Raw genomic sequence first — 27719 nt, forward strand, 5'->3', positions numbered from 1 at the left:
ACTCCAGCCTAGGCGACAGAGCCAGCCCCCTTGTCTGTATAAAAACAGAGAAAGAAAATAGAATAAAGAAGGAAAGGAAGGAAGAAAAAGAAAGGGAAAGATCACTAGAGGTGGAGGCCAGGCGTGCCTGAGGCCTTGGCAATAAACAGCCAGCGCACACTCGCAGCCTCGGTCTCTGTGCGGACCCCTCCACCCCTTTCCTCCACGGGGCCTATGGGGCTGCGGGGAGGAAGGGGCGCGCCCATCGTCGACCCCTACGGGGCGCGCAGTGGGTGATTGCGGCACTGCCTCACGTTCCCGCCCGAGGGATCCGGGGCGGGACAGCGGGCGGGAAAAGGAGCCTGCGCCGCACTTTCCCGCCCGAAAGACCCGCCCCGCGGTGGGCCCCAGTCCCCGCCCGGCCCGCGGCGCTGCCCGCCCCTCCTCGCCGCCGCAGAGCTGGACCGCAGTTGTGCCCCGCCGACCATGCGCCGCCTCCCGCGGGCCCTGCTGCTGCAACTGCGCCTCGCCCTGCTGGTGGCCGCGGGGGCCCCGGAGGTGCTGGTCAGCGCGCCGCGGAGCCTGGTGTGGGGGCCCGGGCTGCAGGCGGCCGTCGTCCTGCCGGTCCGCTATTTCTACCTGCAGGCGGTCAACTCGGAGGGCCAGAACCTCACTCGCTCTCCCCCAGGTAGTGTCCAGCCGCCGGCCTCCCTCGTCCCGCGGCCGGGTCCCCGCGCGTCCCCGCCGCCCGGGAGTCCGCCCGCGGCCTGCGTGGCGTCCCTCCCCGGCGTGTGTCGCCCCTTTTTGGGTCTGGTCAGCTCCTCTTCCCTCCTCCCGCCCGTACTCAAAGCGGGCAAAAATCACCACGAAAGTTTGTGGAATGAATGAATGAATGAACTTGAAGGGGTCTTCCGCATTTAATGTGCAGTGACTGATGTTGCGAATGGACGGCGCCCGGGCCTTACAAGGAGTCTGCCGTGAGTCACACGTTGGCTTCCATCTCGGACTTAGTTGTCTCAACTGTGAGGGATTGCAGGGAGCGCTTTCCAGTGGTGAGTCATCAAGCCCACGGATCGCGTCGGATTACATGGCGTAGGCCTGATGGGTTTGGAGCAACGAACTCCTACGCAGAGGAAATGTCAGAGCCGTAGGAAGGAGGAGGGGTTTACGAGTTAGTTCTTTGTTTCCTTTTTAGTTCTGAGTTCTTGAAAACAGATTACAGAAACTAGGGACACTCAGTAGAAATCATTCGGTTTTCCCTCCGCCGAGGGTGAGATGGATCTCGTCCTGAATCCCCTTCTGCCCGGTCCTCCTCCCACGTTGTCCTTCACGTCTTACCTTTGCAACTTCTTAAAACTTGTCCTGCTGGTTTCACGCTGTTGTCAGTCAGGATTTGCTAATGTATGTCTAAGTTTAGGGCTCTGGCCAACTAGCACCTTGTTTTATCAGCGAAGAGACAATTAGAATAACCCAGTGCCTCTGCCCCTGCTAGTGCAGCTGGGAACATAGCTGCCAGAAGTGTGTCCCAGCTTGGGAAAGGGGTAAGGGCGTCTTGATAGTTGGGCAAAGCAGAGAATTTAGGAACCAAACATAATTCACTTTTAGATTTAATGATTTTTAAAATTTCATTCATTCAAGAAATACTTCTTTGATGTCTACTTCTGTGTTTGGTAATTCTGCTGGGTATCTAAGGATGAAAAGACAATGCCTGCCCATCAAGGAACTTACAGTCTGTTGGTCAAAGACATGCAAATAACTGATCACTGTACAAGATAATTGAAGGTATGTACAGAGTGCAGTGGCAACCTTGAAGCACTGCCAGAGACTGGAGAAATCCAGGAAGATTTCAGGAGCAGAGACTTGAAGGATGAGAAGGTTTGCTGGGCAGGCATATAGGTGGACGCCCTGGCATGTGCAAAAGCACAGAGGCGTAGGAGACCGTGGTGTTCGGGAAAATAAGTACTGTGATTTAATGATACTGAGCAGAAAAGGCTAGTTGATTGTAGCCTCTGGTCTTCAAGCGCCTTGAATGCCAAGCAAATGACTTTATAACTAGATAAAAGAGAGCCACTGGAGAAATTTGAGCTGAGGCAAGAATCTGTCTCTCCCTTAACCACCTCAGTGGCTTGTGTTCTACATTTGATTCAGAACACCACTCCTGAAGTTGTCTTTGGGCATTGCTTTGGTAACGTGTCTACCAGTTAGACCCTAAATACTCAGACAACTGGTTTCATATGTATGATATGCATTTAGGTAAAATAATTCCGACTCTATTGATAGAAACGCATGTGTGCATATCAGGGTTTCACAAACTTTTTCTTTAAAGGGCCAGATAGTAAATAATTTAGGCTTTGTAGGTGATATCATCTCTCACATTTATTCAGCTCTGCTTTGTAGCCATGGACATATAACAAACCCGTTTATGTTACAATAAAACTTTTTTACAGCCACTGAAATTTCAATTTCATATAATTTTCCATAAGTTACAGAATATTATTCTTTCGATTTTTCTCCAACCCCCCCCCTTTTTTTTTTAAAGAGACAGCATCTTTGTCACCCAGGATGGAGTGCAGTGGTACAATCGTAGCTACTGCAGCCTCAAATTCCTGGGTTCAAGGGATCCTCTTGCCTCAGTCTCCCCAAAAGCTAGGATTACAGGCATAATCCACCGTGCCCATCCCACTTTAAAAATGTAAGAATCATTGTTAGCTTACAGGATTTAGAAAAACAGGCAGTGAGCTGGATTAGCTATAGTTTGCCAACCTTTGATGTATGTTAAAGACTCTCAATTAAAATCCAAATGATACATGACTTAAAGTTGTGTATACATATATATATACATAAATATATTTAAACAAACAAAAAAGTTTACAAACAGTTTCTATTAAATATCTTAACAGAAGGAAATTTACATTTATGTTTCTGCATGGTTTACCCCTGTGATCCATGACTTTTCTTTTTTTACCTTTTTTAGTCTTAGATTTCCCAGCCTGGGCAACATAGCAAGATTCCATCTCTACTTAAAATAAAAATTTTTAAAATTACCTACTTGGGAGGCTGAGGCAGGAGGGTTAGTTGAGCCCAGGAGCTCAAGGTTGCAGTGCATTATGATTGTGCCACTGCACTCCAGTCTAGGCAACAGAGCAAGACCCTTTCTCTAAATAAATAAACAAAATGAAGACTTTTTGGACAACCTTACTTTCATTCCTTTGGATTCCCTTTGTTTCCTTTCAGGCCTCTTGATTTCTGGCTTCCAGTTAAAAAGCTGCCCTATAGTTCTGAAAACTCACCCAACTAGTGTTTTACATTTCTGCCACCAACATTCACTTCCAAGTCCTGAAGTCTTTCCCTCTTCAAGAACCAACTGAATAGCTGGGTATTCATGCCTTGTTAATCTCAGCACTTTGGGAGGACAAGGCTGGTAGACTGCCTGAACTCAGAAGTTTGAGACCAGCCTGGGCAACATGGCAAAACCCATCTACCAAAAAAATCCAAAATATCAGCCAGGCATGGTGGTGCGCAGCTGTGGTGCCGGCTACTGGGGAGGCTGAGGTGGGAGGATCTCTTGAGCCTGGGAGGCCGAGGTTGCATCGAGCTGAGATTGCGCCACTGCACTCCAACCTGGGTGACGGAGTGAGACCCCGTCTCTCACACACACACCAAAGAACTAATTGGAAAAGAGGAAAAATCTTCTCAAGCTGTAGCTTGTTGTACACAACTTAGAAAGTTTCCCTTATTATCACTCCCATTCGACAGTGTAGAATTTATCTGAATGGCACTATTATGCTACATATATCTAAGTACCCAGATAACAAAAATACTGTGAACTTCAGTGATCTAAAGCAGGACATCTCAAACTGGGGTTCACAGACAGAAATTACAGGGTCTTTGTCCTTGGGTGGGGGGAAAAAACTATATCTTTATTTTCAGTAAACTCTTGCTTAAATTGAACATTTCCTTCAATTATGAATGTAGGCAGTACCTGTTGATACTATTATATCCCCAGTCTCTAGCACAATGCTTGCTAGAGATGCTGAGTAACTATTGTAGATGAAAAGAGATAAGGGGTGGAGGGAGGGATGATTGAAATGTATCAAGATGGAAGGATATAAATACTTATTTTCTACTCAGTCTTCTAACTTCATCAGTAATAATATCTTCATAAAATAATCTTACCTCCTGGTTGTGTAGTAGTTTAGTGTTTTATACTATGCCTTGCTTAATTTGTCCTCCAAAATAGTCTTGTAATGTAGGAAGGATAGATATTACTGTCTTTACACATAAGAAACTGGGCTCATTGAAGCTAAAATGCCTTGCCCAGTGGGCTCCACAGCGAATGTGTCAGAGCCAAGGCAGGAACAGCCCTTTGAACTTCTACTTCATTGCTTTTTCTGTTTTGTCAAATCGTCCTTAATATGATTGTTGTACGTCAGTTTACAATAAGATCTTGGAGGGTGTTCGTCGGCAGCTAGCCAGATATTTTTGGAGGATTTCCATTTAGCCTCACGGTACAACATCTTGGCCTTCTGGGATTTTGTTTCCCTTGACCATGTGGGGTCAACACTTTTGCTGCAGCTGTAGAGAGCCTTAATGAGCTTCCTAAACAACAGAAGAGGAGATGACTCCATTGTATCCGAAGTGCCAGAAGTATTCCTCCAACTGTGACTGCTGCAAAGCTACATTCAAATATTGGCTCTGCTGCTCATTATGTATGTGACCTTGGGCAAGTTACTTTACTTCTTGGAGCATTGGTTTCTTGATCTATAAAATGGGAGTGACAGATACCTACCTCAACTTTCTTGTAGGAAATAAATGACATAGAAAATACATGTGAAAGTCTCAAGACCATAAAAAGTGCTAAGTGAATTTCTAAATATGCTTTTGATTTCTTACCAAATCAAACATGTTCAAGATTTCTGATTCTAATGATGTAACACTTTGATACTGCCAACCTCCTTTTGTCCACATAGTCACTGCATTCTCATCCAGTTAGCTATTTTTCTTAAGTTTGAATTTATTGAGTAGAAAACTCAAGCTGAGCCTCAATTCTTTTTTTTTTTTTTTTTTTTTTTTGAGACAGAGTCTAGCTTTGTTGCCCAGGCTGGAATGCAGTGGCGGGATCTCGGCTCACTGCAACCTCCGCCTCCTGGGTTGAAGCGAGTCTTCTGCCTCAGCCTCCTGAGTAGCTGGGATTACAGGTGTGTGCCACCATGCCTGGCTAATTTTCGTATTTTTAGTGGAGAAGGGGTTTCACCATGTTGATCAGGCTGGTCTCAAACTCCTGACCTTGTGATCCACCCGCCTTGGCCTACCAAAGTGCTAGGATTACAGGCATGAGCCACCACGCCCTGCCGTTGAGCCTCAATTCCATCCCACTATATTAGTACCCAGAGCTAATGAGAATTTTCATGCCTTCCATTTGAAGCAATTTAAAATTTCACTCTCCTCATTTTCTCTTTTATGAGGTTAGAATTCTTATTTCTATTTCAGTCCTGATCAATATTACCTTGCATTGATTCTAACATTAATTTCATGTCAACAATGACACAGGCATGAAAGAGTACTATAAAAAATAACTGAACATTTAAAATATATATTTCCAATGGCTATATTATAGTTGTATACATACATTTTGAAATGTAACTTTTAAATGATATTTCAGCGACAAAAAATATTACAACTGGAAGCGACCATAATTATTTAGTCTAATACTTTCAGTTTACAAATAATTGACGCATTTTGAAGCTAGTTATTTTTTTCTGTCTTTCCCAAAAGTCACATAGTCAATAATATTCTTGTCTTATATCTGTTTTGTTTATTTAAAATAATAATGTATGGAGAATAAGACTATTTGATCAGGAAATAAGAAAACCTTTTTGTACATTTCCAGTTTGGGGAGGGAGCAATGAAAATGGCTTTGCAATTCCCAGACTTTCCTCTGCAGATTTCGATCTGCTGAGCCATGTTGCCTTTCTGAAACCATGTGGGAAATAATGCAAAGCAATAATTTATGTGTTTCATTTGTGCAGTTCAGGTGACTAGCCAACATTTCCAATAATTTCATATTAAATTATTACCACTTTATAGCATCTTCCATGTTTATTATACTTCATTTAGGTTATCAGATTTATTTCATAATTTTATCATACTTGTTTCAAGGATCCTAAAATGTATCTGTTTGGTACTCAATTATTAATATTTAATAGCAAGATGTCAGATACCACGTTGTTATTACTAAATTGAAGAGACTGAGAAACCTTTCTGCAGACTCACAAGAAAAAAACCCTTAAAGATCAAAAGAAAGTACATATTACACTCACTAGATTTAGAAAATAAGAATTTCACAAACTTGTTTAGTAATTTCAAAAGATATATTTTAAATATTCTAAATTTTATAATATGATAGATGTGAAGTGAAAAACAACTTTGGTCACAATTTTCTGTTTGCTAGGACTATGGATTTCAGAGGATTCATTACTTTTTTAGCATTTCCCTTTGATATGGTAATCTAAATGGTATATCCACTGCACTCTCTGAAGGAAGAAGTTTCAAAGTTTATTCCTGGCCACAATAACATTAATTACAACAGTATCATTTCAAAGCCTAAATGTCAGCTAATAGGAAAGGGAAAGTTTGTTAAATAGGTATTATTTACCTAGAACAGAAACCCCACAAAACTTTGAAGGTGGAATGGATTACTATAGTATAACTGTTTCATTTCAAGCTGAGCAAACAGACTCAGAGGTAATCTCTAGCATTTACAAAGATGTGTATGTGTGTGTTTGTGTGTGTGTATGTGTGTGAGCTTGTACAAGAGTCTGGTAACTACTGTAATCTCTATGTAAGGAAATGGGCTTAGAAGTACCACTTGAAATTTGGGCTTAATAAACAGGGAAATTTTCAAAGAAATGAAGGTTATTAGATACTGAAATGGTATACAAAGAAACTTGTGTGTATTTTACAAGGAGGAAGTTTGATAACTAGAGAGATCTGTCATGCTTAGAGTCCATGGATTTTTAACTATTTGGGCTTTAATTCTACCCAAAGGTGGAAAGACCAAATAAGCAAAAAGTTTATTTTTTATTTGCTTTTAAAAAATGATTTGCTTTTGTTCATGCAGTAAATCTTTATTGAATGACTAATGATTCAAATGTTGAGTCTGATCTGTGGCTTGAATACATGAACCAGACCAAGCTCTGTGGCTCAAGCCTGTAATCCCCACACCTTGGGAGGCTGAGGCAGTGGGGATCGCTTGAAGTCAGGAGTTTGAGATCACCCTGGGCAACACAGCAAGACCCCCTCCAACCCATCCTGCCCCCTACCATCTCTACAAAAAATTTTAAAAATTAGCTGGGTATGGTGGCACACTCCTGTAGTCCCAGCTACTCATGGGGCTGATGCAGGTTGAGGCAGGAGGTTCATGAGCCCAGGAGGTTGGAGCTGTAATGAGCTAGGATTGCACCTCTGCACTCCTAGCTGGATGACAGAGCAAGACCCTGTCTCAAAAAAGAAAAAAAAAAATGCATGAACCAGACATGATAGTTCCTGGCCTCAAAGATCTTCCAAAGGAAATGATTTTTTTTTTAACCACCAATGCTGCAGGAATAAGCAACATATTTAAGTTATCCAATAACACCTATCCAATAATTGTAAATCATAATCATGACATAGTAGAGTTGTTTATATTTCTTTTCCTTTTAGGTCAAACATCATTCAAAGTAGTAGTCAAATCTCTTTCACCTAAAGAATTGGTCCGGATACATGTCCCTAAGCCTTTGGACAGGAATGATGGAACATTTTTGATGAGATATAGGATGTATGAAACTGTCGATGAAGGGCTGAAGATAGAGGTCCTTTATGGTAATGAACATGTGGCTCAGTCTCCCTATATTTTGAAAGGTAAGTGATTATTATATACTCCAGAGTCAGCCTTGTGTGTAGGTCCCATGCCTTTCAGAATGGCCTAAACCTGATGACCTCAAAGTCATGTGCAGTAGAGTAAACATTGTATACATACCTCCTGGAGCTCAATTTAAATTTTAAGGGAAAGAAAATTAAGTAAAGAGGTTTAAATGATTAGAAAAAAATCTTGTGTATTTACATCCAGGTAGTTACTATTTGTGAAACTCTTCATTCCTTTGCGTAGATCCATATTTCCGTCTAGTAACATTTGCCTTCTGCCTAAAGGATTTTTATTAATATTTATTTTACTGTGAGAATGCTGGTGATGAATTCTTCCAGCTTTTGAATGTCTGAAAAAACTTTATTTTGCCTTTTGTTTGTTTTTTGTTTATTTTGAGACAGGGTCTTGCTCTATGGCCCAGGCTGGAGTACAGTGGTACAGTCAAAGCTCACTGCAGGCTGGGCACGGTGGCTCAAACCTGTAATCCCAACATTTTGGGAGGCCGAGGCGGGCAGATGGCTTGAGCTTAGGCGTTCAAGACCAACCTGGGCAACATGGTGAAACCCCATCTCTACTAAAAATACAAAAATTAGCCGGGCATGGTGGTGGCGCATGCCTGAAATCCCAGCTACTCGGGAGGCTGAGGCTGGAGAATCGCTTGAACCCGGGAGGTGGAGGTTGCGGTGAGCCAAAATCACATCACTGCACTCCAGCCTGGGTGACAGAGCGAGACTCCATCTCAAAAAAAAGCTCACTGCAACCTTAAACTGCTGGGCTAGGCCATGTGCACTGGCTCATACCTATATTCCCAGCACTTTGGGAGGCCGAGGCCAGAGGATCACTTGAGCCCAGGAATTCAAGACCAGGCTGGGCAACATGGCAAAAACCTGTCTCTACAAAAAATTAGCTGGGTGTGGCAGCACATACCTGTAGTCCCAGCTACTCAGGGGGCTGAGGTAAGAGGATAACCTGAGCCCGGGGAGGTCGAGGCTGCGGTAAGCTGTGATCGTGCCACTGCACTCCGGCCTGGGAGACAGAGTGAGATACCCTGTCTCAAAACAAAATAAAACAGAAACAAAAACTGCTGGGTTAAAGCAAACCTCCCGCCTCAGCCTCTCGAGTAGCTAGGACTGCAGGCATACACCACCACGCCCAGCTAATTAAAAAAATATTTTTTTGTTTCTACAGGGTCTTGTTATGTTACCTGGGCTGGTCTCAAACTCCTGGGCTCAAGTGATCCTCCTGCCTCGACTCCGCAAAGTGCTGGGATTACAGGCATGAGCCACCATACCCAGCCTAGTTTGCCTTTGTTTTTAAAAGACATTGTCTCTAGTTACAGTTATAGGGTGATGGGGTTTTTTTCTTTGATACTTTAAAGATGCAGCTCCACTGTTTTTTCACTTGCATTGCTTCTGACAATAAATCTAGCATTTTCCCTATCTTTGTTCATCTGTGTTGCTTTTAAGGTTTTCTCTTTATCAGTTCTTTTGAGAAGTTTGATTATTATGTGCCTTGGTGCAGTTTTCTTCATGTTTCCTGTGTTTTGCATTTGTAGAACTTCTTGGAATTTAAATCATCCAAGTAATTTAAATTTCATCAAATTTAGAAAAATTATGGCCATTATTGCTTCAAATATGTTTTCTGTTCCATTCCACCTTACCTTCAAGGATACTAATTATGCATATATTGGGCTTGAAACTATCCTATGGTTCATCGATACTCTTTTCATTTTTTAAGTTCTTTTTTCTCTTTGTTTCATTTTGTATGCTTTCTATTACTGTCTCTAAATTATCTTATCTTTTCTTCTGCAATATACAATCTGTTGTCAATCCTATACAGTGTAGTTTTCACCTCTTGATGCTTTTTCGTCTTCTTGAGCTCTTTTCTGGGGTGCAGTTAAATTACTGGGAAATAGTTTAATCCTTCCAAGTTTTGCTTTTACAGTTTGCTAGGCAGGACTAGAGCCATGTTTAGTCTAGGGCTAATTATTCCCCGCTACTGAGGTAATACCCTTCTGCATACTTTACCCAAGCCCTATGAATTAGGAGGCTTTCCAATCTGGCTGGTACCCACTGGTAAGTACTGTTCTCTCTGATCATTTTGGATGGGTTCTTCCCCTGTCTTCCCCAAGAACGTATGAACACTCAGGTGGCAAATATCTTAGATGTCCATTTCTCAGCCTGAAATCTGTTTTCATCCTTTGTCATTATCATTCTAAATATTTAAATGTTATACCTAAATAATTAAACTGTATTATTTTTAGAATCAGTATAGGGGAAGAACTCATCCAAAATGCACTGATCATATGTTCTGCTCAATATGTGAAGAGGACCTTCTACAGATCTCTAACGTTCTCTCTGTGTAGTGCTTCCTTTTTAGATACTCTGTCCTACAAAGTCTAGAGCTGCGTTGGTCTCCCTGGACTGTCAGCTCTGTCTCCTCAACTCAGTGAGGCTGCCTGGCTTTGCCTACAGTTCCCCTCGCTGTACTACAACCTCAAAGCTCCCTTAAGCAGTAGGCTGTAGGAATTGTAGGGCTTACCTTATTTGTTCCCCATCTCTCAGACTCATTGTCCTTCATTGCCTAATACCTAGTGCCTTAAAAGCTATTGTTTAAGGCCAAGTGTGGTGACTCACGCCTGTAATCCCAGCACTTTGGGAGGCCGAGGCAGGTGGATCACCTGAGGTCAGAAGTTTGAGACCAGCCTGGCCAACATGGTGAAACCCCGTCTCTACTAAAAATACAAAAATTAGCCAAACGTGGTGGTGCTCACCTTTAATCCCAGTTACTCAGGAGGCTGAGGCAGGAGAATCACTTGAGCCTGGGAGGTGGAGGTTGCAGTGAGCCGAGATCACGCCACTACACTCCAGCCTGGGCGACTCTGCCACCAAAAAAAAAAAAAAAGAGAAAGAAAGAAAAGAGTCCAACTCTAAAATATTTGAAGAGCTTTATTCTGAGCCAAATATTCAATTCAGTGAGACTACCTGTTTTTGCCTACCGTCCCCCTCCCTGCACTACAGCCTCGAAGCTCCCTTAAGCAGTAGGCTGTAGGAATTGTAGGGCTTACCTTATTGTTCCCCATCTCTCATACTCAATGACCAATGGCCCATGACACAACCTTCAGGACATCCTGAGAACCTGTGCTCAAGGTGGTCAGGCTACAACTTGGTTTTATACATTTTAGGAAGACATAAGGCATTAATCAATACCTGTAAGATGTGCATTGGTTTGGTCTGGGAAGGAGGGACAACTCGAAGGGGTGGGGGTGGTTGGGAGGGGTTGGGGGTAGCTTCCAGGTCATAGGTAGATTCAGAGGTTTTCTGATTGGCAGTTGGTTGAAAGAATTAAGTTATTGTCTAAAGACTTGAATCAATAGAAAGGAATGTCTGGGCTTATGATAAGGGTTTGTAGAAACCAAGATTTTATCATGCAGATGAGGCTTCCAGGTAGCAGGCAACAGAGAAGAGATTGCAAATGTTTCTTATTAGACTTAAAGAGTCAGTTCAACAAAGTTTGTGTTGATATTAATGCTGGTCAGCTGGGCCTGAATTCCGAAAGGGAGGAGGGTATAATGAGGCATGCCTGGTTCCCCTTTCCCTTCATGGCCAAACTAGTTTTTCAGGTTAACTTTGGAATGCCCTTGGCCAAAAGGAGGGATCCATTTGGATGGTCTAGGAGGCTTAGAATGTTATTTTTGGTTTACATAGTGTCTAAAAATTAATATGTTCTTTTCTCCTTGCTAAAAGGTAAGTTGTTTTATGTTTGCCAGCCATTTATACCTTACTAGAGATGAATTTATCAGCTAAGTGACCGAGAGTAGGTTAGATTGGGAGAGGGCATATACTAAGCTGTTTATCCAAGGTGGTGTGAAAAGGAAAGTAAAAGTGTAGGACTCTAACATAATCACTTACACCACTGATTTGACTAGGGCAGATTATCGCTGGATAATCTTAGAATTCACCAAGAAGCAGAGACAGAAGTGACTCCCTATGTTGTGGTGCTTGCTAATGGAGTGCGGCCTTTTTCATGTTTTCCCTCCCTAGGACCAGTGTACCACGAGTACTGTGAGTGTCCGGAAGATTCTCAGGTCTGGCAGAAAACTCTTTCTTGTCCAACCAAGGAACCACAGATCGCAAAAGATTTTGCTTCCTTTCCCAGCATCAATCTCCAGCAAATGCTAAACGAAGTCCCCAAAAGGTTTGGGGACGAGAGAGGAGCCATTGTTCATTACACGATTCTCAATAACCATATTTACCGGAGATCTTTAGGGAAATATACAGACTTCAAGATGTTCTCTGATGAGATTTTGTTATCATTGACAAGAAAGGTAGGAGAATGAATGAATGGATAATACAGTTTAATTATTTAGGTATAATACTTAAATGTTTAGAATTATAATGACAAAGGATGAAACAGATTTCAGGCTGAGAAATGGGCATCTAAGATACTGGCAACCTGAGTGTTCATCGTTTTCTCCACCTTTGTGGATCTTACTTTCCTGTAAGATTTAAAATTAAGTGGCTTGAGGCCGGGCATGGTGGCTCATACCTGTAATCACAGCACTTTGGGAGGCTGAGGCGGGTGGATCACCTGAGGTCAGGAGTTCAAGACCAGCCTGGCCTACATGGCAAAACCCCATCTCTACTAAAAATGCAAAAATTCGCTGGGCGTGGTGGTGGGCACCTGTAATCCCAGCTACTCAGGAGGCTGAGGTAGGAGAATCGCTTGAACCCGGGAGGTGGAGGCTGCAGTGGGGCAAGATTGCGCCACTGCACTCCAACCTGGGTGACAGAGTGAGACTCCATCTCAAATAAATAAATAAATTAAATAAAGTGGCTGAGCCCCCATCCCAGGGAGGTATGCCATACAGGACACTCCCAAGCTTTCTTTGAGCTTCCAGACATTTATAACAAGGTTACTTCTTATTCTTTTTTTTAATAGTCTATATTTACAGTATCCAAACAGAACAGTCTCTTATTTATTTATTTATTTTTAAATACGGATGGGGTCTTGCTGTGTTGAGCAGGCTGGTCTCAAATTCTTAGGCTCAAGCCATCCTCCTGCCTCAGCCTTGGTCCTAGCTGGAACTATAGGCACGCACAACTGTGTCAAGAGGTCGCTTTAAGTTCTCTGTTCCTGCTGAATACTACTCCTGCTTAGATTTCACCTTCTGCAGCTGTTTTCCTCTCTTCACCTCAAAATGACTTGAACTTAGAACACATTTTCCTTGTTTTACCCTAAGCATACCTAGAAGACAGCGTGCATGGAACATTTTGTCAAAGCTTGGGCTACCAGAGACAGGTTTTTTTTTTTCACCAGTGCATACTAAAAAACAAACAAACAAAAACCCTGATGTTTAAAAATAGACATCTCTGCACTAATCAGACTCTCAGCCATGCTTGCCTCTGGGAATTTCTCAGGGCTGTCCTTGACCTTAAGGTCTTAGCCTCTCACTAATGTGGTTAGGCCCCCTGTTTTTCAGGCTCTCCACATCCCCCAATAGCGCCCCCTTATCTCACTATTTAGCCTCTCTTTCCACATTTGCAGAACTCCAAATTCCTCTTAAGCAGAGCAACTTAAACCACCTTTTGTTCTCGTTTCTGATCATACAGGGTGAAGGATGGAGGTGGGCAATATTTATCTTTCTTACTCAGAGAGACCATAAAGGGAGATTTTTTGTTTGTTTGTTTGCTTTGAGATGGAGTCTCACTCTGCCGCCCAGGCTGGAGTGCAGTGGCACAATCTCGGCTCACTGCAACCTCTGCCTCCCGGGTTCAAGCGATTCTCCTGCCTCAGCCTTCTGAGTAGCTGGGATTATAGGCGCATGCCACCATGCCTCACTAATTTTTGTATTTTTAGTAGAGAAGTGGGTTTCACCATGTTGGTCAGGCTGGTCTCGAACTCCTGACCTCGTAATCCGTCCGCATTGGCCTGCCAAAGTGTTGGGCATGAGCCACTGCGCCTGGCCAAGGAAGTTTTATAAACCAAAAAAACCCACAATTTTCCTGATATGTGATACAATTCCCCAAGTATGCTGACTGTGTGGCTGCAGTCGTTCTTACTTTAAATAGCAGTCCCCAACCCCTCCACCACCAGCCCACAATGTGAGGATACGAGCATATGATGGGCATCTGCTCCTAAAGGTAGTGCTGTCTTCCTGGCCTACAACTAGTCAACTGTGCCCTGTATTCTTGCCTCTTTAATCCATGTTGCTGGCTTCATAGCAGTAGATTTCAACCAGGGATGATTTTGCCCCTCAGAGGACATTTGTCAATGTCTAGAGACATTTTTGGTTGTCACAACTCAGGGGTTGCTATTATCATCTAGTGGGTAAGCATCCTACAATGCAAAGGATAGCACCCCCCAACCCCATAGCAAAGAATCATCCAGGCCCAAATGTCAATAATATGAGCTTGAGAAACCCTACTCCACAGTGAGCACTTCCAATGTGGAGTTTATTAATGAGTTTATAAATAATAGCAGGGAGGCTGGGCACGGTGGCTCACACCTGTCATCCTAGCACTCTGGGAGGCTGAGGCAGATGAATCATTTGAGGTCAGGAGTTTGAGACCAGCCCGGCCAACATAGTGAAACCCCATCTCTACTAAAAATACAAAAATTAGCCAGGTGTGGTAGCGCGCACCTGTAGTCTCAGCTACTTGGGAGGCTGAGGCACGAGAATCACTTGAACCTGAGAGGCAGAGGTTGTGGTGAGCTGAGATCACGCCACTGCACTCCAGCCTGGGTGGCAGAGTGAAACCCTGTCTCAAAATAATAATAATAATAATAATAATAATAACGACAGGGAAGCGAGAGGGTGAATATTCACATCTCTTGCCCTTTCCTTTTGTTCTTTGCCCAGTGGCTGGGGAAGAAATAAATCTAAGATAAATGAGACTCAGTCCTAGTCTTTGAGTAGCCCACTCTAGTGGGATTTGTTTTTGTTGTTTGGAAGTGGGGGTGGGATGTGAATACAAACAAATAATTATATCCCAATATGATGACAGGCCTCAAGAAAAGTAAGTACCTAGGGTTTAAGTGCCTGAGGAGGGTGAGTCATAGAAGAGGTGGTGTTAGATCTGGGCTTGAAGGATGAGAAAGGAGACTGCCAAGTTAAATAAGTAAGACATTCCAAGTGAAGGGAATTACATGTTGAGGTGGATACATTTTCAGAGAGTAGCCTAAGGTTTCCTGGTAGGTGGGCAGATGAAAGATGAGGCTTATAGCCAAGCTGGGACAAGATTGTGAGGCCTTGAATGCCAGCCAGAGAGTTGAGATCTTGTGCCATAGGCTTAAGGTTCTGTTAAGCTTGGTAGTGACATTAACCAAGTTATTTTAGAAATTTTAGTTTTGGAATTAATTTTAGTTTTGGAAATCTGAGCAGCCTTGTGGAGAGCAGATTACAGTATGGAGAGCCCAGAATCAGAACACCTAGTAAGGAAGTTATTGCAACAATCTAGGCAAGAAACAATGAGGGCCTAAACTGAGACATTGACCATGGAGATGGAAATGGACTGGCAGGTTCCAGAGGCAAGGGCACATGAGGTAAAGACGGGGGCAGTGAAGGAAAACAAGGGTTTGGTTCTAACTTTGTAGAATCTCTTGCTTAGGCAGCTGGCAGAGGGGTATTGAAGCTACTCATTCTTACCTCTCTACACAATTTTCACTTCTCTAACACTATATTTTATTTTATTTTATTTCTTTTCCTATTTTTTTGGAGACAGGGCCTTGCTCTGTCACCCAGGCTGGAGTGCAGTGGAGCGATCTTGGCTCACTGCAACCTCTGCCTCCCAGGTTCAAGTGATTCTCCTGCCTCAGCCTCCTGAGTAGCTGGGATTGCAGGTGTCTGCCACCAGCCCAGCTAATTTTTGTAAGTTTAGTAGAGACGGGGTTTCACCATGTTGGCCAGACTGGTCTCGAACTCCCGATGATCCACCCACCTCGACCTCCCAAAGTGCTGGGATTACAGGTGTGAGCCACCATGCCCAGCCTCAAACATTGAATTTTACATGCACCTCTGGACAGAGGTAGCTGACTCCTGGCTAAATGAATTTGTCATGTAGGATCCTCACAGGTGACAAATTCACAGGCCTTCTGTCAATGACAGGCATTCTTCTCTCTTCTCTTACTGTTTTTGAATGGTTAGCCCTGTCAAAAATATGTAAGAAAACCAAAGAACTGTTGTACTTAGTACCAAAGACTGAGATCTTCCCAGCACTGATATTTGTTTATATGTTTATTTAGGTCCTTCTCCCAGATTTAGAATTTTATGTTAATCTTGGAGATTGGCCCTTGGAGCATCGAAAAGTCAATGGGACCCCCAGCCCTATACCTATCATTTCATGGTGTGGCTCTCTGGATTCAAGAGATGTTGTCCTTCCAACGTATGACATCACCCATTCCATGCTTGAAGCCATGCGGGGTGTTACAAATGATCTCCTCTCTATTCAGGGAAATACAGGTAATTCAGGGAAATATAGGTATTCAGGGAAATGCAAGGCTAATTAATGAAGAAAAAGCTTAGAGACAGAGTGGGTTATACATATATGTTTGCATTCAGTAGCATATTAGAGAAAGTCTTGTATTCAAAATTCTGACCAACCTAGGGATTAAAGATTTGTGGATGTTCCTCAGTTATATAGTTTTTTTCTGGTCACCCTTTATAAGAACAAAGGCCTAGCTCACGTTTTATTGTGAAACACAGAAAATGGAAGAAGCTAATGCCTTGGTGAGTGGACCAAGTCACTGAATCTCTTTTTGCTTTGAACATGGTCCGACATTATTTCAAGTATTTCCTAGTATTATACAACAGAATACACCAATACTTGTGTGAGCTTTCACTAGCAGACAAATGGATGAAATTAGAGCATTCTTTTATATAATACAGCAAATAAAAAGCCTGTTTTTTTTAAACTCTAAACTTGAAAGTACTTCTGGCAAATTGAGACTCAATCCCATATTTTTGTTGAAATAGCATCTACTTTAGAAGATGAGTTGATGATAAAAGAGCTTTAGCATCTTAAATGACAATGGTAGATTAAAGAGGATTATGCTTACCATATTAAAATGTCAAATTCATAATCCTAATTTTTTTATGGCTTCAAACTTGTAGGGCCTTCCTGGATCAATAAAACAGAGAGAGCTTTCTTCAGAGGTAGAGACAGCCGAGAGGAGAGGCTCCAGTTGGTACAGCTGTCCAAAGAAAATCCTCAGCTACTAGATGCAGGAATTACAGGATATTTCTTTTTCCAAGAGAAAGAAAAGGAGCTTGGAAAAGCCAAGTTGATGGGTTTCTTTGATTTCTTTAAGGTATGCATTTGAGTCTTCCTCTATGGATATGAAGTGATAAAATTGTATTAAAAGTCTACCAAAATAGGTGGGCTTCAGCAAATTTCTGCTGTCTTGTGAACTGACACACATGTTCACACTTTCTTATTAGATATCAGGAATTACAAAACTCATTGTGGTTTCCTTCTTTCATTGTTAAGTTTACCAAATAGCTCAGAACTGTACTTAATTCTCAAAATATAGTACCAGGATTAACCTGGGATTTTGGTGTATTTATGTTTCGTTTTTCTGTCTTTTTTTTTTGTATTTGCTTTCATAAACTGGGAATATAAATACCTTTTACATAAAGTGATCTCAAATGTCTTTTATAAATAGGAAAAGCATAAATTCCATATACGTGAAGTGGGAGTTGGGATTAGGGTTCAAGGCCTGCTTCTAATCCTGCCTCTGCCACCAACTATGGGACCTTCCTGTCTTGGTGCCTTGGTCTTTAAACCCGTGTGATGCCTGCCTACTCCTTCAGAGCATTATGACGAGGCCCAGAGGAGAGATGTGAACAATGTGACAAAACCTGATGGGCTGAAAAACTCCCTTGTACCAATTATTTAAGAAAAAATTATTTACCAAATCTGGGAGTGTGTCCTCTTCATCCCAGAGTGATATAATGAGTAGAACAGGGGATTTGGACTCCGAGAATGAGGTTTATACATTTCTCTGAATACCAGTTTTCTCATTTGTAAAAACAAAAAGAAGGGGTTAATAATACCTGCTTCAGATTATTCTAATTGAATGAGGTTTAATGCCTATGAAAACTGCATTTGAAATGGAAAACAAGTATATTAACCCAACAAGTATGCAGACAGCTTACCTACTGTGTTGCCAGCCTTGCCCAAGTCCTTAAATGTCTCCAGGTTTCTATCTCCTCAGCTCTAAAACTGTAAAATAGAGACAATGCCTGCCTGTTTCATAGACTGCGTATAAGGAACAAATGAAATAATGAATAAATGAAGGTGTTCATTGTTATCAGTATTAAGCTTTAAGAATTTTGAAAATAGTTTTCCTAGCTGGGCGTAGTGGTTCACGCCTGTAATCCCAGCACTTTGGGAGGCTGAGGCGGGCGGATCACCTGAGGTCAGGAGTTTGAGACCAGCCTGGCCAACATGGGGAAACCCTGTCTCTACTAAAAATAGGAAAAAGTTAGCTGGCTGCAGTGGTGGGTGCCTGTAATCCCAGCTACTCAGGAGGCTGAGGCACCAGAATTGTATGAACCCAGGAGGTGGAGGTTGCAGTGAGCCAAGATCACACCACTACACTCCAGCCTGGGTGACAGAGCAATCCACTGTCTCAAAAAAAAAAAATTAATTAATTAAAACTTAAAAAGAAAATAGTTTTCCTACCTGGTTACAGAAATCTGGATTCCATAGTACAGAGACGTGATTGAAATAGGTCTTCACTCCTATTTCCAAAAAGTTAGCATCTTACCTTTAAACAACGTATTTCTTAAAATTAATCTGAGAAAGGCTGCTTGTGATTTTCATATAAAGAGAAGATTAAGTTATAAAATAAAACTTTTAAACACAAAAAAGTTGGAAAATGGAAAATTCCTCTGTAGTTGGTATTACAGTGTTGATGAGAAGCAGTAGTGAAGCAAATGACTACTGAAAGTTTGTTTATGTTTGTTTTTCATCTTCCAGTACAAGTATCAAGTAAATGTGGATGGGACCGTGGCTGCTTACAGATACCCATATCTCATGCTGGGCGACAGTCTGGTTTTAAAGCAGGACTCGCCATATTATGAACATTTCTACATGGCACTAGAACCTTGGAAGCATTATGTTCCAATTAAAAGAAATCTGAGTGATTTATTAGAGAAAGTTAAATGGGCTAAGGTATGCTTCCAGCAGTTTTTATTTCTTTAAGCAATAATAAATTCATCATTGTTAGTTACATGAGTTCCATCACAACACAATTTGATTTGACACAATGGAATGAAAAGAAATATTATTTTCTGAAATTGCTGTTCCCTTCTAAAGAATCAGCATCAGAATCATTTTGCATACCCTCTATCAACATTTTTGAAGATTTTCAGAAGATTTGAAGTCCAGCCTTATATAAAATACAGATTTTCTAAATGCTATGTTTACACATACAAACAAGAACATACAAAATGCAAATTACTGACTGAAAGCCCACAGTTAAGGTGCTTTATGAACAGGAAAACATTTCAGGCAATTACAGTACTCTTTTCTTATCCCCAGTTAGAAAAAAGGCACAAATTCTTAATGAATGTGTGTTACACAACACAAGAATCACGTTTCCTATAAAATAGGAATTCCTTTTTTAAAAGGAAAAGTATTAAAAAGCTGTTGCATTTTATTATAAAACTATAAAAATGTACCCTTCCATTATGAGACTTTATACTAAGATTCTAAGAAACAATATATGATTATAGAAATAATTGGGCACCTGAGGCAGAATCACTTTTGTGACCCTTCACGAGAGCCTCAGTTGCTCGCAAATAGCTTACCTGCGGGCAGCGTTGTAGAAGATTAACTGTTTTCCAAAAGGATAATTAGGAACGCTGACTATTTCTGGTACTGAATGAACAGCCTGTGGGTACTAATGACTGAATTTTTTGGTTACAAAAGCAATACAGTCTTTTATAGCTACCATTTTATAACACAACTTTTTGGCTCTGACTGCGTATTTGCATGGAGCTTTTAAAAGATGTTATAACATGAAAACGGATTCATTCTACTGTCATGCAGAGAGGAAATAGGCTGGTGGGACAGATGAGGAAGCTGAAGAGTACTTCCTGGGTGGCCAGGAAGGTACCAAGATGGTCACAATAGGGGCTGCATGTGGGTTGTTGCACTGTGGGGAGGAGTGGTTTCCTAGTACTGTGGAAGAGGAGCCAAACATGTGATCATTTCTCTTTAACAGAGATGTCTAGGAAAATACTCTGTCTCTTCCTATAGCCTCATGCTTTTATTTATTTATTAGTTTATTTATTTATTTATTTATTTTTGAGACAGAGTTTCACTCTGTCGCCCAGGCTGGAATGCAGTGACATGATCTCCAGTCACTGCAACCTCTGCCTCCCGGGTTCAAGGAATTTCGTGCCTCAGCCTCCTGAGTAGCTGGGATTACAGGTGCCCGCCACCACACCCAGCTAATTTTTGTATTTTTAGTAGAGATGGGGTTTCACAACGTTGGCCAGACTGATCTCGAACTCTTGACCTTAAGTGATCTTCTAGCGTTGGGCCCCCAAAGTACTGGGATTACAGGTGTCAGCCACCGTGCCCGGCCCCTGTAGCCTCATTCTTAAGTTATAATTCCATTATGTTCTGTCTTTCCCATGCTGTTCACTTTCAACCCCACACCTGTCCCACCTCACACTTAACCCTCTCTTTGTGGGTCGCAGTAGTGATTTTCATTCATTTTAATTTTTTTTAACCTTTCAGGAAAATGATGAAGAAGCCAAGAAGATTGCAAAAGAAGGACAGTTGATGGCTAGGGACCTACTACAGCCACACAGGCTTTACTGCTACTATTACCAAGTACTGCAGGTCAGTTCAGAGTGTCCGTCCACACTGCTGGGTCAGGTGTCCTCAGACTACCCGCTTGGCCTGTACACTTCCTGCCTGGCTTCCTGAAGGACTCACAGTCAGCCTACGGACCGCTGGCTAAGCCAAGGCACTTGCCTAGGGAAAGATAGTGCTAAGTCTTCATTTGGTGGCCCCCCTTTTTTTTGCTTTTTGTTTGTGTTTTTTGAGAGGAAGTCTCACTCTGTCGCACAGGCTGGAGTGCAGTGTCTCAATCTCAGCTCACTGCAGCCTCTGCCTTCCAGGTTCAAGCAGTTCTGCCTCAAGTAGCTGGGATTACAGGTATGCGCCACCATGCCCAGCTAATTTTTGTATTTTTAGTAGAAACAGAGTTTCGCCAGGTTGGCCAGGCTGGTCTTGAACTCCTGGCCTCTGGTGATCTGCCTTGCCTTGGCCTCCCGAAGTGCTGGGATACAGGTGTGAGCCGCCACGCCCAGCCGTGGCCTCCATATTTTCATCTTTATTGCATATTCTGAAAAACGATGCTGGGAGCCCTCACAAATATAGATTAGCAGCTCCTCCCATCTTCTCAGTGCTCTCTTTTATTAAATGCTTTAGTGAATTCCTAGTGTAGGTGTTCTGGAACCTCAGAGAAAAACATTTTTCCTTATCTGGAAAACAAGACGGTTGGACTGGAGATCATTAACATCCCTTTTTACTCAAAATGTCACCTCCTTATTCTCCTTGATGCTTAAGATTCATGCCTTTTACAGTACAAGGCAGAATGCAAATATTTAGCTTGCTATAGCAAACAAACTAATGAAAAATATGTATAACAGTTCTAACACCTTAGGGCTGAATCCTGAAGTACAGTGTTTATTGGGAATCCGAGGATTGGTCTTTTGAGTAACTACCTTGAGTTTTACTCAGAAAAATCTAGACAGGAAAGATAAAAAAAGGAAATTATGTTCTTGTTTTTAACCTAAATTTACTTTTCTGTAGGCATAGTAAAAGTAAATTTCCCTAGATGCTTGTGGATACCACCCTCTCATATTTTCATTTTCATAGAAAAATAAAAATGATGTTACACTATTTAATAGAAGCAGCTCTTCCTTCCCTTAAATTGGTCTGTCCCCTCTGTTGGTGTAGCTTTAATTGTTAAACAGTTTTTTTTTAACAATTTCTTGGCCGGGCGCAGTGGCTCACACCTGTAATCCCAGCACTTTGGGAGGTCGAGGAGGGTGGATCACCTGAGGTCAGGAGTTTGAGACCAGCCTGGCCATCATGGTGAAACCCCGTCTCTACTAAAAATACAAAATTAGCCAGGTGTGGTGGCACATGCCTATGTAATCTCAACTACTCAGGAGGCTGAGGCAGGAGAATCGCTTGAACCTGGGAGGCAGAGGTTGCAGTGAGCCTAGATTGCACCACTGCACTCCAGCCTGGGCAACAAGAGCAAAGTGCATCTCAAAAAAAAAAAAATATATAAATATATATATATAAATATATATATATATATATATATAAATATATATATAAATATATATATATAAATATATATATATATATATATTTTTTTTTTCTTACTCGGTCACCTAGGCTGGAGTGCAGTGGCATGATCACAGCTTACTGCAGCCTCAACCTCCTGGGATCAAGCAATTCTTCCACCCTCCCACCTCAGTCTCCCATTAGTAGCTGGGACTACACCACCACACTCAGCTAATTTATTTATCTTTTTTAGAAACAAGCTCTCGCCATGTTGCCCTGGTTCCTCAAGTAATCCTCCAGCCTCAGCCTCCCAAATAGTTTCCATTTTAATGGTAGGAATTTCTCTCTCTAAAATATTAATTAGGCTTATCTCATTTTGTTGCATTTGGTCCAGTACCAGGAATATACAGCGAAATGGACATGGAATCATTGAACTGAAATATCCAATTTATGTCTGGGCAGGGTGGCTCATGCCTGTAGTCCCAGCACTTCGGGAGGGTGAGGTAGGCAGATTGCTTGAGTCGAGGAGTTGAAGAACAGCCTGTGCAACATGATGAAACCCTAACTCTACAAAAAATGAAAAAAAAAATAGCCGAGCATGGTGGTATGCGCCTGTAGTCCCAGCTACTCAGGAGACTGAGATGTAAGGATCACTTGAGCCTAGGATGTTGGAGGCTGCAGTGAGCCAAGATCACGCCATTGCACTCCAGCCTCGGTGACAGAGTAAGACCATGTCTCAAAAAAAAACAAACCAACTTCATTTATAGAAATATTTCACTCAGGGCCACAGTGGAGGAACTTTCCACACACACGTCACCATTCAAAAATGTGTGTGACTATAGGCCTAAAGGAAAGGATGTGTGAGACTGCCAACTTTTCAGATGATTATCTTGTTTGTTTGCTGGCTTGAGTATTCAACAAAGTTAATTATTCATTAACAAGTGGAAGATAAATGCTGAGAGCTGCTGTTTGTTTCAGGTAGGGACGTCTGGCTTGGCATCCCTTTTGTAGAGGCTTCCAACCAACACATAAAATTGTGGATTGGGGTTTCTTGCTAGATTATGAATTATCACTAGTGCCTGTGATAGCTAAAGTTAAAAACCAGACCTTTGGTTTTAGTCTGAAGACACACAGCAACTAGAAAAGACGGCGTGACTGCGGATGGGAGTGGGTGGGGGAGTCAACAGAATGAAGTGTGAACTAACCTTTCAGTTCCCTTTAAACCCGCATTTCAGAAATATGCTGAGCGCCAGTCCAGCAAACCCGAAGTACGTGATGGAATGGAACTTGTTCCTCAGCCAGAAGATAGCACAGCCATCTGCCAGTGCCGCAGGAAAAAGCTTTCAAGAGAAGAGCTTTGAGTCAGACCAGATTCACACTCCTGTGTATCCCGGCTACATCTTTAAGGAAGGATCGAATCTAAGCTGTGAAGGACAGTACAGAAGACTCTACCAAGTGGACTAGTTCTCCTGGTGGCTTTATATATGTAGATGGATATAGCAGTACTGGTTGAGTATCCCTTATCTGAAATGCTTACGACCAGGAGTGTTTCAGGTTTCAGATTTTTTCAGATTTGGGGATATTTGCCTATACATAATGAGATATCTTGGGGATGAGATCCAAGTCTAAACACAAAATTCATTTATATTTCATATATACCTTGTTCACATACTCTGAAGGTAATTTTATATAATATTTTTAATAATTTGTGCATGAAACAAAGTTTGTATACATTGAACTGTCAGAAAGCAAAGGTGTCACTATCTTAGTGACCCATGTGGTGTTGTCAGCACTCAGAAAGTTTTGGATTTTGGAGTATTTCAGATTTTAGATTTTTGTATGAGGGATGTTCAACCTGTATTTGAACAAGCATTACCAAATATCATTGGATATTAATATCTTTTGCGTAAAAACTGCTATTATCAGCATCATAGTTTCTCTAAAAAGAAAACTTGGGGATCATAGCCGATAGAGAGGCTTGCTAAAATATAAATCAGCCTCTGCAAAACTGTTTACATATTTATTGGTTTACATATTTTATTGGTTTGTTTCTATCCCCTGTTCACTTTTTCTCTTCCACTTCCAATTATGAAGGGAAAATATTTGTTCAGGGTTCCCCCCCCGCCGTCACTGCGTAATTTCTCCTCTTACAAGCTGCTTTTGGCTTTCATTAATAACAGCTTCCTTTTAGAAAGTCTGATAAGGATATTTAAGGAAGAAGAGAATGACTCTGTTATTAAAGGTGGCAAGGAGACTGTGGAGGGAATATTTTTTAAAGCACTACTCATATCCTTTAAACTAAATTTTGCCAAAGCCAGAGACAACATTAAGGAGAAATTGTGCCTGAAGGTAGTAATTCCAAATCTATCTGAGTTGTATACCACAAAGACAATACAGTTATTAACGTAGATGAAGGTATGCTATAGGCATCATTCATTATCTCTATATTGAATAGGTAAAAGATAACTGTAGTCAGGTGAAGGGCGTTCATTATTTTTAAGCTGAAAAGGGGATCCTTGAAAACACTGAAAACCTCTACAACAATCTTCAGGAAGCCTGCTATCTTGGGATTCACTAATAATAGGCCAAGAACAAAGGCAAGCATCCATTCCTCACTCCACCACTTTTCTATTTCAGTGGGTGTCATTGCTAAGATAAAGACTTTGGAAATTTCCTCTGTCTTTTAGGACAGGGTCAGGATTTAGGACTCATAGCCTGAAAGCTCATTACATACTCCTTGTAACCCTCAGTCCAAGGTTCAGTTCACTAAAGTGCATGTTCTAAAACAAGAGCTATCCTCATTCCCAATTTTAAAATATGTACTCTGGCCGGTTGCAGTGGCTCACGCCTGTAATCCCAGCACTTTGGCAGGCCGAGGTGGGCGGATCTTTTGAGGTCAGGAGTTCAAGACCAGCCTGGCCAACATGGTGAAACCCCGTCTCTACTAAAAATACAAAAATTAGCCGGGCATGGTGGCATTTGCCTGTAATCCCAGCTACTCGGGAGGCTGAGGCAGGAGAATCACTTGAACCTGGGAGGCAGAGGTTGCAGTGAGCCGAGATTACACCACTGCACTCCAGCCTGGGCGACAGAGTGAGACTCCATCTCAAAAACGGAAAATAAAAATAAAAATATGCACTCTCCTAATTGAAATATTTACTTAATCTGGAAAACAATGTAACTATTTTTAAAGTGGTTACATCTATTCTTGCTGAAGAACAATAAACAGAATTTTTTGACTAAGCATAACCAAATTTCAGAACAGTCTAATCAATGCCAAGTATCCAAGGCAAACTCTAATACCCATCCATTGTGCAAAACCACAAGCACACAAGTATTAAGTAAGAGCAAGCTGTCCTGGGACCATACCTAATGAATTTGTGTCTTAAATATTCTACATAGTGTTTGAGGCTTGTCAAAACTGGGGTTATGGCAAGAAAGGTTGCCTGCCTCATACCTTTCTGCCTAAATTCCAGGTGCTAAAGGCTAATGGCATTTTAAACATCTTAAATTTTTAAAAATTTATATTGCCTCTGCCAAACAGGCCTAATAGTTAAAAGCAAGTTGAGACAAACCAGGCAGCTTCAGTGAGTGGAACAGGAAGGATGTGCTTTAAAAAAAGGTGGAATCCCTCAAAAAATTCTCTAGGGAGACAGCAGCCTTAATCTACATAATTCTTCATCTCGCCAATTCAGCCGCAGCCTTTAAAGAGTTAGTGTTAATGGCTTTCTGGTTTGAAAACAAAAATGTATCTATGTGGTTGAAAGTTTGGGAGGAGATTCACCAATGTCTAAGGAGAAGATGGAGTGAAGGGAATTTTTACTTTTTGCTTTATACCTTTCTATAATATTTAAATTTTTTTTACTATAAGTATGGATTAAATTGCAAAATAAAGAAAAATGCCAATCTTAGAAAAGACAATAAATGCACAAAAGATATAAATAGGAACAGGAAATATTTATATTTTTTCCGTTATGCTCTTTTTAAATCTATGTTTAGAACTTTATATCTTGGGACATATGTATATATATACTTTTTAAATAAAATAAATTTTCTAAATAAAAATTAGAAAAAGATACCTTTTGTTTTTTAAGAAAGAGGTTGTAACCACTTATAGCCCTGGTATTTCTATAACTGCATTGGTCTAATTTTGATTCTATTATGTCTTCATGAATAAATGAACCAAAATCACCACTCAGTCCCTAAGGGGCAGAAATCTATAATAACATTAGAAGAAAGAAAAGGCCAGTCACGGTGGCTCACACCTCAGCACTTTGGGAGGCCGAGGGAGGAGGATCACTTGAGCCCAGGTATTTAAGACTAGCCCTGGCAACATAGTGAGACCCTCAACTTTACAAAAGAAAAAATTTAAAAATTAGCTGGACATGGTGGTGAACACCTGTAGTCCCAGCTACTTGGGAGGCTGGGGTGGGATGACTGCTTGACCCCAGGAGTTTGAGATTACAGTGAGCTATGATCATGCCACTGCACTCCAGCCTGGACAACAGAGCAAGATCCTGTCTTGAAACAACCTCTGCAAAAATTATAAATGAGAAAATCATTACAGTGAAAGAGATCTGACCTAACCAACTCCATCTTGATTCTAACCTCCAAGCTGTCCTTGTTTATTCCTGGGCATAGGCCAAACTAACTTTGGGAGGAACTTAGTTTATAGTTTAACTTTGAAACAAAGATGGTAACAGCTCTTTCCCAAAAGAAGCCCCCTTCATGCCTGAGGATTAGACTGCCTTTGCAGGACTAACAAATTAGCTACAACACAGAAATTATGATTTAGGAGTCATGCATCTGAAGGCTGCCAGATTTTGAACCTCCTCAAATTGCTCCTGGGGATAACATCATTATTGTGAAACCTAAAATCAGTGCTTGAGATATTTTGCAGACCCCGCACTCGATGATTCCACTAGCATCACTCAGATCAATAAACTGGCTCATCTGGTCTTGTGGCCCCAACCCAGGAGCTGACTTAGCATAGGAGGACAGCTTCGACTCCCTTTGATTTCATCTGTGACCCAACTAATCAGCAACTCTCCACTTTCTGATCCCCTACTCAACAAATTGTCCTTAAAAACCACAATCTCTGACATTTCAGGGAGACTGATTCAAGAAATAAAACTGTGGTCTCCCATACAGCCAACTCTGCAAGAATTAAACTATTGCAATTCCCCTGTCTTGATAAATTGGCTCTGTCTAGGCAGCAGGCAAGGAGAACTCATTGTGTGGTTACAGTCTCAAAAAAAAAAAAAGAAAGAAAGAAAAAATATTTAAGCTTGGCACCATTATTTTTGTTGACGGTGAAAATACAACAAGGGGCCAGGCATGGTGGCTCACGCCTGTAATCCCAGCACTTTGGGAGGCCGAGGTGGGCGGATCACAAGGTGAGGAGATCGAGACCATCCTGGCTAACACAGTAAAACTCCGTCTCTACTAAAAATACAAAAAATTAGCCAGGCATCATGGAGGGCGCCTGTAGTCCCAGCTACTTGGGAGGCTGAGGC

General features: G+C 41.6%; 1 protein-coding gene across 2 annotated transcripts; it reads left to right on the forward strand.

Annotated features, from left to right (window-relative positions):
- Positions 1 to 106: 106 nt before the first annotated feature.
- On the forward strand, positions 107 to 26277 carry POGLUT3 (protein O-glucosyltransferase 3). Of its 2 annotated transcripts, XM_003253096.4 has the most exons (8): positions 452 to 667; positions 7681 to 7878; positions 11926 to 12209; positions 16127 to 16343; positions 16995 to 17191; positions 18865 to 19059; positions 20635 to 20739; positions 23439 to 26270. In XM_003253096.4, the coding sequence occupies exons 1-8, from the start codon at positions 466 to 468 to the stop codon at positions 23562 to 23564; spliced, it is 1524 nt and encodes a 507-aa protein (XP_003253144.1). In that variant the 5' UTR covers positions 452 to 465; the 3' UTR covers positions 23565 to 26270. The 2 variants fall into 2 exon arrangements, with proteins under 2 accessions (XP_030685356.1, XP_003253144.1); XM_030829496.1 differs by lacking the exon at positions 18865 to 19059 and having other exon boundaries at positions 107 to 667; positions 23439 to 26277.
- Positions 26278 to 27719: the final 1442 nt, after the last annotated feature.

The sequence above is a fragment of the Nomascus leucogenys genome, chromosome 15 (genome assembly GCF_006542625.1).
Source record: "Nomascus leucogenys isolate Asia chromosome 15, Asia_NLE_v1, whole genome shotgun sequence".
Lineage (NCBI taxonomy): Eukaryota > Metazoa > Chordata > Mammalia > Primates > Hylobatidae > Nomascus > Nomascus leucogenys.